The sequence below is a fragment of the Danio rerio genome, chromosome 20 (genome assembly GCF_049306965.1).
Source record: "Danio rerio strain Tuebingen ecotype United States chromosome 20, GRCz12tu, whole genome shotgun sequence".
In the NCBI taxonomy this organism is placed as follows: Eukaryota; Metazoa; Chordata; class Actinopteri; order Cypriniformes; family Danionidae; genus Danio; species Danio rerio.
The window spans coordinates 6,622,501-6,634,348 of record NC_133195.1 but is presented as its reverse complement, the minus strand read 5'-3'; the positions used below and the strand labels follow the sequence as shown (position 1 = coordinate 6,634,348).

At 37.3% G+C, this 11,848-nt stretch overlaps 2 protein-coding genes across 4 annotated transcripts in view; one reads left to right on the top strand and one right to left on the bottom strand.

The window, feature by feature from the left end:
- The window catches only part of si:ch211-191a24.4, a 75,359-nt gene that overhangs the window by 62,173 nt on the left and 1,338 nt on the right, over positions 1 to 11,848 (bottom strand). The window lies entirely within an intron of this gene.
- The window catches only part of trappc8 (trafficking protein particle complex subunit 8), a 164,717-nt gene continuing 153,977 nt past the window's right edge, over positions 1,109 to 11,848 (top strand). For all 3 annotated transcript variants that reach the window (XM_017352638.4, XM_017352637.4, XM_017352636.4), the window contains exon 1: positions 1,109 to 1,375. In XM_017352638.4, coding sequence (XP_017208127.2) covers positions 1,219 to 1,375 — 157 coding nt within the window. In that variant the 5' untranslated portion in view covers positions 1,109 to 1,218. The remainder of the gene's footprint in view (positions 1,376 to 11,848) is intronic.

Sequence of the window (11,848 nt, the reverse complement as noted above, 5' to 3'; positions counted from 1 at the left end):
TTTGACATCCAATAATGACTACAAATGACATTGATATTTGGTTGATTTTAGGTTGTGTTGGAAAGTGACCCAAATCCAACGTAGAGCCAACATCTTAAACCAACGTCATATTGATGTCAAATACTGACATTTATTCATCAGGAATGGCAACCAAAATCCAACGTCTGGATAACATCCACACAACGTCAAGCTGTAACATCATTAGACATTGATATTTGGTTGGTTTTAGGTTGGACATTGGCCTGGCGTTGAGTTCTGACGTCAACATGATTTTCATTTCCAAACAAAAACCATGTCCCGACGACACTGGGGACAACAACATTCTAACGCCATGTTGACGTCTTGTGCCTGCTGGATGTTTAAGGCAATTTCGGTCATCATACAGCAAACAATCGTCATCTTCTCATCAGTGACATGCATCTAAACAGTCTCTGGGTCAATGTATGTAAAGATTTTGGACATCTTTTTGGACACTTTTAATGGTTCCAAACTGTTTGCTGCAATTATAATTCGCCCGTGTCTTGATGTAGTTCATTATGATGTGATTTACCCTATAGGCTACCTATATAAATTACAATTTCTGAGAAAAACTACTCACTTACAGTAATTTGAGTATTTGTAATTAGTTACTTTACACCACTGGTCGCCTCACTGTAAGAAGATTGCTGGTTCTGGCTGGGTCAGTTGGCACTTCTGTGTGGAGTTTGCATGTTCTCCCTGTGTTTGCGTGGGTTTCCTCCGGGTGCTCGGTTTTCCCTCACATTCCAAAGACATGCGCTATAGGTGAATTGAATAAACTAAATTGGCCTTAGTGTATGTGTGTGAATGTGTGCACTGGGTTGCCGCTATAGCATCCGCTGTGTAAGACAAAGGCTGGATAAGTTGGCGGTTCATTCCTCTGTGGTGATCCTTAAAAGACTAAAGGGACAAAGCCGAAGGAAAATTAATTTTCTTAACTATCCCAACTGTGTTTCTAAAAACCGAAAGTAGGTTGTAGGTTCACGGACACCAGAACTTTTATTCTGGAAGACGCGGAGCTTTTATGTCATCGCGGAAGTAAAATCACCTGACCGCCGCTAAGCTTCTTGGGCAAAATCGATCAGCAGGCAGCAGTAGATTTCAACATGTCTGCCGTCGGCTGTCAGTAAAGAGGGTGTTTTGTTTTCAACTTAACAGCAGATCATTGAGCTCGGAGAAGACCAGACGAGGCTCGCGCTCATGGCTCAGTGCGTGCAGTCCGTGCAGGAGTTCATCCAGGACTCGTTCGTGCCGATGGTGGCCGTCCTGTGCAGTGAGGATGCCGAGAGAGTGACCCGCAAAAACAACCTGAGTTTCCCCGAGCTGCTGCGGCCTTTCTGCCGCCTGACGTCCGAGGGTAAGAGGCCAGCTGATCACAATAACACACGGACGCGCTTGTCAGACAGTTCCCTAACGCATACATCAATACACAGAGGATGCGTCTCAAATGCTTGTTAACATTAACTGTCTACCTAAACAACAGTGCAGCTGCCTTTAAAGCGTCCAAATCCGAACAATGCAGGATATATGGTAGTTTTTGAGATATCCTCACTACAAAATGTTGTCTAGAAAGGCAGCTTACTAGGATTTAGTACACTGTGAATGTCTGTCTAAGTAGACACCTCAGTGGGCTTTGAGACACACGCCCAAAAATGCTGTTTATGTAGACGGCTCGTTGGATTTTTGTTAGTTACACACCCAAAATGCTGTCTTAATAGGCAGGTCACTAAGTTGGTTTTTAGAGACATGTCAAGAAATGCTGCCTACTAGGTAGGTGGTTCACTTAATGTCTAGGGCGTGAGCATTGTTCAGCAAAACCCCTTCTCTGTGTACTCACAGACCCTCTTATTTAAAGTTTAAAAACAGTTCACTCTGTTTATTTACTAACCCTCAGGACATTTGAGTTCTTCATTTATTTATTTATTTCTTGAACATGAAACAGGATTTTTAGCTGACACTGTGGTCATCGGTGATTTATAAAATGGAAGGTGGTCTCTGGCAGCTTTTTGAGAAACACAAATTAATTCACAGACTCAGCAAATGGTCCTAAAATCCCTACTGAAAAAAAAAACAAAAAAAAAAACAGCTTAGGCTGGTTTTAGCTGGTTGACCAGGCTGGTTTTAGATGAGGTTTTGGCCACTTCCAGGCTGGTTTCTAGCCATTTCCAGCCTGGTCTTAGCTGGTCAGGTTGAAAAATGACCAGGAAAACCAGCTTGACCAGCCTGGTTTAAGCTGGACATAGCTGGTTTTGTCTGGGCTCCCAGCCTGGCTAGGCTGGTCAAGCTGGTTTTAGCTGGTCATCTCCCAGCCTGACATGCTAAGACCAGGCTGGAGAAATGGCTGGAAAACAGCCTTGAATTGGCCAAAACCCCTCTAAAACCAGCCTGGTTGACCAGCTAAAACTAGCCAACGAGCCTAGGTTGGTTTAAGCTGTTTTTTTTTTCTCATAGGCTCATTGTAAATGTATTATCCATCCTCCCTGTTAAATTTGATCTAATCCTTGTCCTGAAACACACGTCCTCATCCCGCTTTCACTTCTCATTCTACCAGAGAGAGCGATTCGTTTGTGAATGAATCCCGGTTATGAATGGCTCGTTCACTGAGTCGACAATATTACAGGTTTTTAGCACTGCAGCAACTTGTCATATTTCATTTACATTATTTGCTGATTTTATTCAACAAAACTAGCATAAGCTTAGTATTTAGTGCGAGTTAGTGCTACTTTACCTTATGGTCAGTGTAGTAAGAGACTCTATTATCATCAATATCATTACTTGTTTAGCACAAAAGTACAAAAACGTAAAAACAAAATCTTACCTATGAAGTGTTCTGCCTTTGTGCTTTGTTTTCTTTGTTTGCTCGGTACTACACCCGTATGCAGTGCTAAAGTCCAGCATCTTCACGTTGGCTTTAGTCTTGACTAGTGTAGTTGAATGACATTCGTCCTGGGAGCACTGTACAAATGTGTCGGCGCTATAGACGCACACTCAGGGTTCGTATGCGATATCTAGTGTATATATCTATGCATCCAAAAGTGTCCTTAGTTTCCCAGGTAAAGAAGAACACAACCGTTGAATCCTTTGTGGCCCCAAGATTCATTGCGCGGCTAGTAACGGCAGGACGTTTTTAAAAGAAAATGCTGAATTAAATGTATGAATTACGTTTTATTTACTTGAATATGTTAATACATGAACAAAAACATACTGTATGTCTCACTAAAATTATTTTAACGGCCATTTAAATTTTTATGTGTACATGTATGCCTCAAAGGAAGTATATTTCCAGCTTTTGTGAACCTTGTTTTGCCTTCAGATCGCTCAAAATAAGTTTTAAAATCACTTTTAGAAAAAAGTTATTACAAATGTTATTACCGCTTATTAATGACTGCTATAACGGTTGCTAGGTGACAAGATCCATTTTTTGCAGGCTAGATCGTCTCATTTCAACATGCTTGGTTCAGTTTGTGTGGACTTCGAAGGACTCGCCTCATCCTTCGGAAGATGCAGCCTCTGAAATGACACACAGCTTCTGTCTTCATGCTTCAGTTGAAATTACGTCACATATTAAGCAAAAATGCAAATTTCAAAGCTCTTAAATGGACTTTTCATTTTCTGCTGAAAAAAAGAGGTCACCCACATCTAAGATAGCCTGAGAGTGAGTAATTTAACTGCAAATTTTAATTTACTGGTAAACTATATCCTTCAGATAAAAATACAGACCAATTTTTTTTTTTTTTATTAATTAATTAATTTATTTATTTTATTAAATATTTTCAAATATTACAAACAACAAAGACAAACAAACAAACAAACCATACCCAAGCGCTGCAATTCAAATAAACATTTACAAATGTAAGTTTAAAATAGAGAAATAACAATAAATAAAAAATAAATAAAATATTCTAAACAAAACAGAAGAAGCCAGAACTCTTTTAAAATTAAAAATTCAGAGTTTATTTAGAAAGGATTGTACAGGTTTCCAAAGTCTCCTGAATTTGTTCTGTTTGTGGTTGAGATCCTAAGTTCATTTTTCCAAAGGAAGAAAGACTGACAACTGAGTAATCCACATGGAAATAGTTTGAGTTTGAGAAGTAGACCATTTTAATAATATACATTTCTTAGCCAGAAATGTAAGAGTTGTAAACAGAGGTTTGAGCTCTGAGTTAAAAAGGTCTTCTGGAATGTCATTCAGCAAAAAAAGTGAGGGGAAGAAAATAAAACGTTTTCCAATTATCTCTTGAATTGCAGAATAAACCCCTCTCCAAAATGGTTGGATGTAAACAGGACCAGAATACATGAAACATGTGCCCTTAATCATTTTGCACTTAAAACGAAGACCGTTTTTTAAACGTTCATTTCTTGAACATAAATACAAACACACTAGACAAGAGTGTCATCTAGGGTTGTAACAATATACCGGTATGACGGTCTACCACGATTTGAACGTGCACGATTATCATACCATGAACAATTGCATATCAACGGTTTTGACCCTTAAAGACCGAGACAGCCGCCCGCGGCTAAAAATAAGTATTGCTTTTAAATGTTTAATAACTTTTGATCCGCTGATCCGATTCATACAATTCAAAGATTGGCATAAAGAAGAGAATCTCAGCTTTCCAGTGCTGTATCACATAACATCCACGGCTCCGGAATCAGTGCGGTTACGTCATCAAAATTTGACCACACTGATTTGACAAAGAAACGCTCGTCACTGTGTCTCCGGACAAACCAGACATGATACATTGATGCATTGTCCCTCCTCCATGCCCAGATTGGTTCAAACTCGCTATATCACAACCAATAAGCATAGGTTTCGCTTTTGTTTGTGGACCAAACAATGAGCTTTTTGAACAACACGGAATGAGAGATAGGCATACATTTATGCGTGGCTAAATAAAACGCAAAAAAAAAAAAGTTTTGCATGAAATGATTCTCATACTAAGTACTTTTGCATGCACAGCAGCACAGAAACATGACAAAACAGTGACACAGCAAAGACGAACTGCTGCTCTTGCTGTTTTCAAAAGACGCAAATGAAGGTGCAGCTGTTTGTCTGCATTGCAGACAACCAAATACAAATCCATATCCACAGACAACCATATCCATGCTGGCACATAAAACCTAAGGATGTTCCATATTGAATCTAGTTTTGTTATGGAACTATTTATAGTATAGTAAATATTTATATCTATTTTTTTCCTGAGGATTTGCACCATGTTTATTTGGACTTTATTTGGACTTTGACACATTATTTATTATTTTCTTATTTTTTTATTTGTTCATTGTAAGTGGTGTTGTTTAGAGTAACTAAAAATATATTATTTGGAAAAAGTCAAATTTGCTTCACTGTTCTGTTATTTTGTAACATTTGTAACATACCGTATACCGCGAAACCGTCAAACCGTGGTATTGTTTTAGACGATTATCATACCGTAAAAAATTCATACCGTTACAACCCTAGTGTCATCTATGTCGTCTAGTGTGCATGTGTCAACGTCTTTTGTTCATGCCTTTGTTCATGTGCATACTTTCAAATGCAGTGCATTCAACTGTGTGCAATCTGTGCATACTGGGGATGCAATGAATAATATACAGCTCGTCAATAGGGCCATCTTAGATGTGCACACTGGCAGCTGGTGCATTTGTGCGTCCATGTGAGCAAATTTATCAGTGCTACTATACAAGCATGTAATCTTTCCATCTCAAATGGGTGTTGTGCATTTTAGGTAAAACCTGGAGAATGTTAAAAAGGCCGACGTTAACTCATGAATGCTGGATAACTTTTTCTTGTGCAAGCAAAATTGTCCTACGGATGCGGTTGTACTCTTGAGAGATAGTATTTGGTAGTTTGGTCATTTATATTAGTAATTTGGCAGCTGTTAAACGTTGACTGGGAAGTGGTTTGAATTTCCATTTAGTTAAAAAAGTTAGTGTTTCATTTAGGACAACTCTTATATACTCGACACACAGTTGAGTGTATAAGTGTATATAGTGTGTAATTTGTGACGCAACTTTTCTATGCTAGCAAGAGGTGCTATGTTGGTAATGTCTTGCATGCATACAGCTGTGGATAGTTGCATCAATATGGCAGAATTTTTGTGACACTCTACAACAATAATTAATATTTTTACATTACTGTGATGGTTGGGTTTAGGGTTGGGGTAGTAGTAGACATTAAAGGTGCAGTAGGTGATCTTCCGCAATGCTAACAGCTTAGCATAAATCTCTGAATCGCCTCCCCTGCCGTCTAGAGCCACACCTCCTTAAACACGAGCACAGCAAAAGAACCCTCTCTCATGTGTTAAAAGCGACTAGTGCTCGTCCGGCGGCGTGCAAGCCAAACTGACATGCTATTTCAGAGCAAATATTTAGAGTTGCATGGTAAACAATATAGGGAGAGACTAGGCAGAATAGCGCTATTTACTTGTGTTTTGTTGTTAAACGAATTAAAATCTACATTATCGATGCTGTAAAAGGTCCCTTATGAAACTAAAAATAGTCTTATCAATCTTTCATCGGAAGATTTAAGTAGCTGAATAACACTTCTGTGAAGATATAAGCCATTTGTAACAACAACATCTAACGTTACATCAGCTTTGCGTGAAGCTAAAACAGTTTTAAAACAAAACATCACCTGTCTAAGAGAAATCCTTCAGCCATTGTGTCATCCTTTCTCCAGCGTGCAAAGGTAACTTCAATATTGATTCAAGTTTTTAAAAAGTTTTGATTCAGCAGGTTTTTACAGATCGCGGGCGCGTGCTCTCTCTTGTGAACGTGCGGCAGTCGGCGGAGCTGCGTACAAATGGCTGCGCAGTTGTTCAATTCTGCATTTGCTGACAGACATATTGGGCTACTTATCCGAATTATAAGACACGTTGGTTCGACTCTTTTTAATTGGATGAAAATTTTTTAGTTTTATGCCTTACCCAAGATATAAAAATACATATAAACACATTTAGATCATTTACTGTAATCATTACTATTAAAATGTGAAGAGACTTTCAACCAGCACAACAAAAAATGCTTCTGAAGACAATCACCTAATGCACCTTTACTAAAATATAATTTAATGGGTAATTTAATAAATGGTATGAATAATACTCGGTATAATTACTGTTTTTACATTACTGTGATAGTTCGGTTGGCTTGCGCGCCGATTTCCTCTGCTCGTGCACAAAACTTCTTGCACACCCCCTCAAATATACACTGCTCAAGTGCAGATCTTCTTGTGCGCCCTCAATTAAACACTGCTCAAGTGTTTAATCCAAGGAAGAAAAACAAGAGTAAAATGGTAATCCATTAAGGCCGATTTATACTTCTGCAACGAGCGTACGCGTATGCTTCGGCGCAGACTACGCGTGGACGCATATCTCTCGCTGTGGCCGTCGGCATCGCTGATGCGCACCTCTCAAAAAAATGCAACTACACGTCGCAACGATGTGTAGCGCAAGCTCTGTGATTGGTTGGCTTGGTGGCGCTAACGAGTGTGGGCAGGACCGAGAGCCACGCGAGCCTGATGGAGCTAGTGTTTACAACTCTGGAGTCCCGTGAAGGAGCTCCAGATGGAAAGTTTTGTTTTGTGTTTACCTCATGGTTAAAGTTGTTGAACGTCCGCTGTTTCCTGTCTCAAAATGACCGAGTTTGAGCCACTTGTATATTGAGGAAGCGTTCAGAAAAAAACAAAACACCAGCGAAGAAATTCGACACATAGGAACATAAACACCACACTGCCAACTAGCTATTCGGAAGTGTTATTACAGAGCAACAGAATTAGCGCGCATAAGTATAAATGCACAGCTACGCTTTGCATGCACCGTGGTTCACGCCAATCACTTGACGCAGAAGTATAAACCAGGCTTGAGACTCAAAGCTTGTTTAAGACTCACACCACCAGCCTCGTTTCACTCCCACAGCTTTTGGCCCTGCCCACATTCGTCACCACTACCAAGCCAATCAATAACAGATCTTGCGTTACACGTTGCCATTTTTTTTTAGAGGTATGCATCAGGGTTTGCGTCAGGTTGTGACGAAGGGTTTGTGATTGTGGAAAAGGTTGCACCGGACTTGATTTGCGCATTTGACGTAGAAGTATAAATCAGCTTTAATGGAAAAAAAATAAACATACTTTGTGCCTAACGTTGCCCGAGGCTCTAGCTATTCATTTGCTTTCTTTTCGGTAGAACAGTGACTGTAATTGGGAACCACTTCTCTAAAACTTTGTTCTTCCTTTATATGTTTTGGACTACACTTCTTTGGTGATCTTTAATAGTGTGAGAGACCCCTCTGGCTCAATCCATACACCAGTCCAGATCTTTGTTCAGCTGATAGAAAGGGTTACAACCCGGATTCATCTGAATGTGATCTCTCCGTTTGTGAAATCTGATCTGATTTCCACTCAGCTGATTGTTGTGTGAGCAGAGGCTCAGACAGACACAGCACGGATCAGATGCCTCTGTTGTTGAGGGTAACATTACCAGAGGCCTGTCCTGTTAATCGCCTGCCTATATCTAGTAAAGTATATTGGATAATCCTCAAGAGGCTGGCAATCTGATCAACTGGCTCAACTTTTGAAGAGTTGTTTACTGTGACACTAGTTAATGACAGCATTGTGGCCATGAAATCTCAATGCAATGGTAATATGAGATGCTTTTGAGTGCATTTGAATGCTCACTGAGGCTGCTTTTATTTGCACAAATATAAGATTAAGAAGTAGTGACATGTTATTATTGCTGGAAAGTAGTTGCTTTCTAATTCAATTCATTTGTGTCATTTCTTTGTGTCATCATGCCAAATCTGAATTTTCAGCATTATCACAAAGTCACATGATCCTTCGGAAATCCTTCTAATGTGATTATTTGCAGCACAAGAAACATTTGTGTTATTATCAGAGCTTTTCTGGAAACAATGGTTTCCCAGGAATCCTCTGCGTCACATGATTGTTTAAAAAACATGCTGATTTTGCAGCATTTTTAGCATTATGTTTTCGTGGCAACTATGCTTTAAAACATTGCAATATGTTAGCTATCACTTGATTGATTTATTTAATCAGAGTTGGTGGAAATAATAATACAAAATGGAATACGCCGTAAAAAGTGAAAACTTAAACAAATTACTTCCACTTGTTACAATTAAATGAATTAAGTTTGACAAACTTAATTCATGGCAGTTTTGAGTAATAAATTAAGTTAGTTCCTCTGGGTCTAACAAGTTTTTAATAATTTATTTAAGAGAACAAGAATAAAACAGTACGTACAGTACAAATAATTTCCTTCCCACATTAATACAATAATAATAATAATAATACTTTTATTGCTGTACAAATAATTTCCCTTCTATGTTAATATAATAATAATAATAATACTTTTGTGGCAAGTACAAGTATTGTTCACTATTTATAGTGAACAATACTTATACTTGCCATGAATAAATGACTAAAACTTATTATCTTAACTTATCTTAAAGAATTAACTTAATTTATTACTGAAAACTGTCATAAATTAAGTTTGTCAAACTTAATTTATTTAAGTAAAAAGTCTGAGTAATTTAAGTTTTGACTTTTTACAGTATAGGTAAAAAACATTTACTTTTTTAAAAAGTGAAATCAATGGGTTTAATGTAACAAGAATAATACAAAATAATGCTAATATTATTAGCGGGTTACCAGCAGATCTAATCTCACTCAGTAAGCATACATACATGCATATTTGTGTGTCGATGTCCCACTCTTCTTGAACGTACTTTAAAGTAATTTCAGACATGTAAGTTACCTGGAAAGTACTTAAAGGGTCACGAAACACCAAAAAATTTTTTTAGCTGTTGACGGTCGTATACGGGTCCCACAGTGCTAAAAAACACTATTAGGAAACATATATTTAAAAAAAAGTGAAAATTGTTTGCTTTTGCGTTATTTCGTGCAAATTCGTTCATCCGGTTTGAAACTAATTTTTCAAGCTGTGTCACGACTATGAGATCTTGGCGTGTATTCCAGCGTGTACGTCTGTACCTGGGACTACCCAGTGACATCTCTGAGTGTGCTGCTTTCATTTTATTTATTTATTTATTTATTTATTTATTTATTTATTTATTTATTTATTTATTTATTTATTTATTTATTTATTTATTTATCAGGATCCCCATTAGCCACTACCAAGGTAGTGGCTATTCTTCCTGGGGTCCATCGAACATAACACAAAATTACATTAATACACAACAACAAAGACTAATAAAACATTAAAATACAAAATTCATACATAACATCCAAATCAACAATCCACTTAATATTGTTCCATTAAATATTTTTTAAATGATTTTTTAAACCTCCTTTTACTTGTTACAAAGCATGTAATAATTACATGTAGTAATTTCATTCATGAGTAAGGCTTGGTTCAAACCAATCAGCGCACTCTATTGTTAACTTCCTTAATATGCATGATAGCTTCGAAGACTGTTTTTACCTGTTACAGTGTTCAGACAGCAGAGAGACGCCACGTTGTGTTGCCAAAACAAGCAAGAGAACAATAATTGTTTGGCGATAAGGGTCGTCAGTGTTGCTTTTATAATTTGCTGCAGTGAAGGTTTTGTTTTCATTTTCCCTCTATGAGAGCGCAGCTTGACTCACATGTGGATTACTGTGCATGCGAAGCGCTACAGAAATACGTGTCTAAGGAACATTGTTTACCCGAGAGCTTTTCTAATCTGGAAATGGTGACAGAAACAGAATCCTTTTAATAGACACACTTCCAACAGCTCCTCAAATCAAATATCTCGTTTGTCACGAGAGGCATGAATGAATATCCTGCTTTATTTCAGCAGTCGTACTCAATTGTCAGAAACAGAATGAAAAATCTGAGAAATAATAAATAAATAAAGAAAATTTTACCTTTAAATCTTTTACAATATCGTTTTATCAATATTTCAGAAACCACATTTGAATATTGCCAGTAATAAAGTCAACAAACTTAAAAAAAAATGCTCTGATATTTTTAACATTATAATAAGTGTAACTGAAATGCTTACAACATTTTCATGGCTCATATTCTGGGTTATGATTTACAAAGGTGCTTATTTTAAAATAATGGTTGTTTAAAAAGTCCTTCAATATGCCATTTATAAATGTTTGGGAACCCTCTGTGTATTCCCTGCCTGTAAATATATACAAATATTGAAATATTTTCATTTGGAAACATTCTGCCCACATGGAATCTGCTCGCGCAGAAGATTTTTAGCCCTTCGAGTCGATTTTATGTACTTGCACTGTAAAGAAAATTTGATATCTGGCAGCTGGGATGCCAAAAAAAAAGAAAAGTAAAATAATGGCTGTTAAATTACAGAAACTTACTGTAAAATAAACAACGTTAAATTACAAAAATTTAGCAAATAAATGATGTTAAATTACAGAAATTTACCGTAAAATAAACGACGTTAAATTACAGAAATTTACCGTAAAATAAATGACGTTAAAATACAAAGATTTACTGTAAAATAAACAACGTTAAATTACAGAAATTTACCGTAAAATAAATGACATTAAATTACAGAAATTTACCATAAAATAACAGAAGTTAAATTACAGAAATTTACCGGAAATTTAAAATTAAGGAAGTTTTTTAATTCAACATCTGTTATTTTACTTTTTTTTTCCACCACCCCAGCTGCCCAGCTGTGTGTGTAAATTAATATTCATCAGTAATATTTTCTGTCTTTTAGTAGATGTAATACACGAGAGACTTGCTTTGTTTACCAAATAAGTGGGTGGGTGTGGGGGTGAGTGTGTGTGTGGGGGTGAGTGTGTGTGTGTGTGTTTGTGTTTGTGAGTGGGTGTATGTGT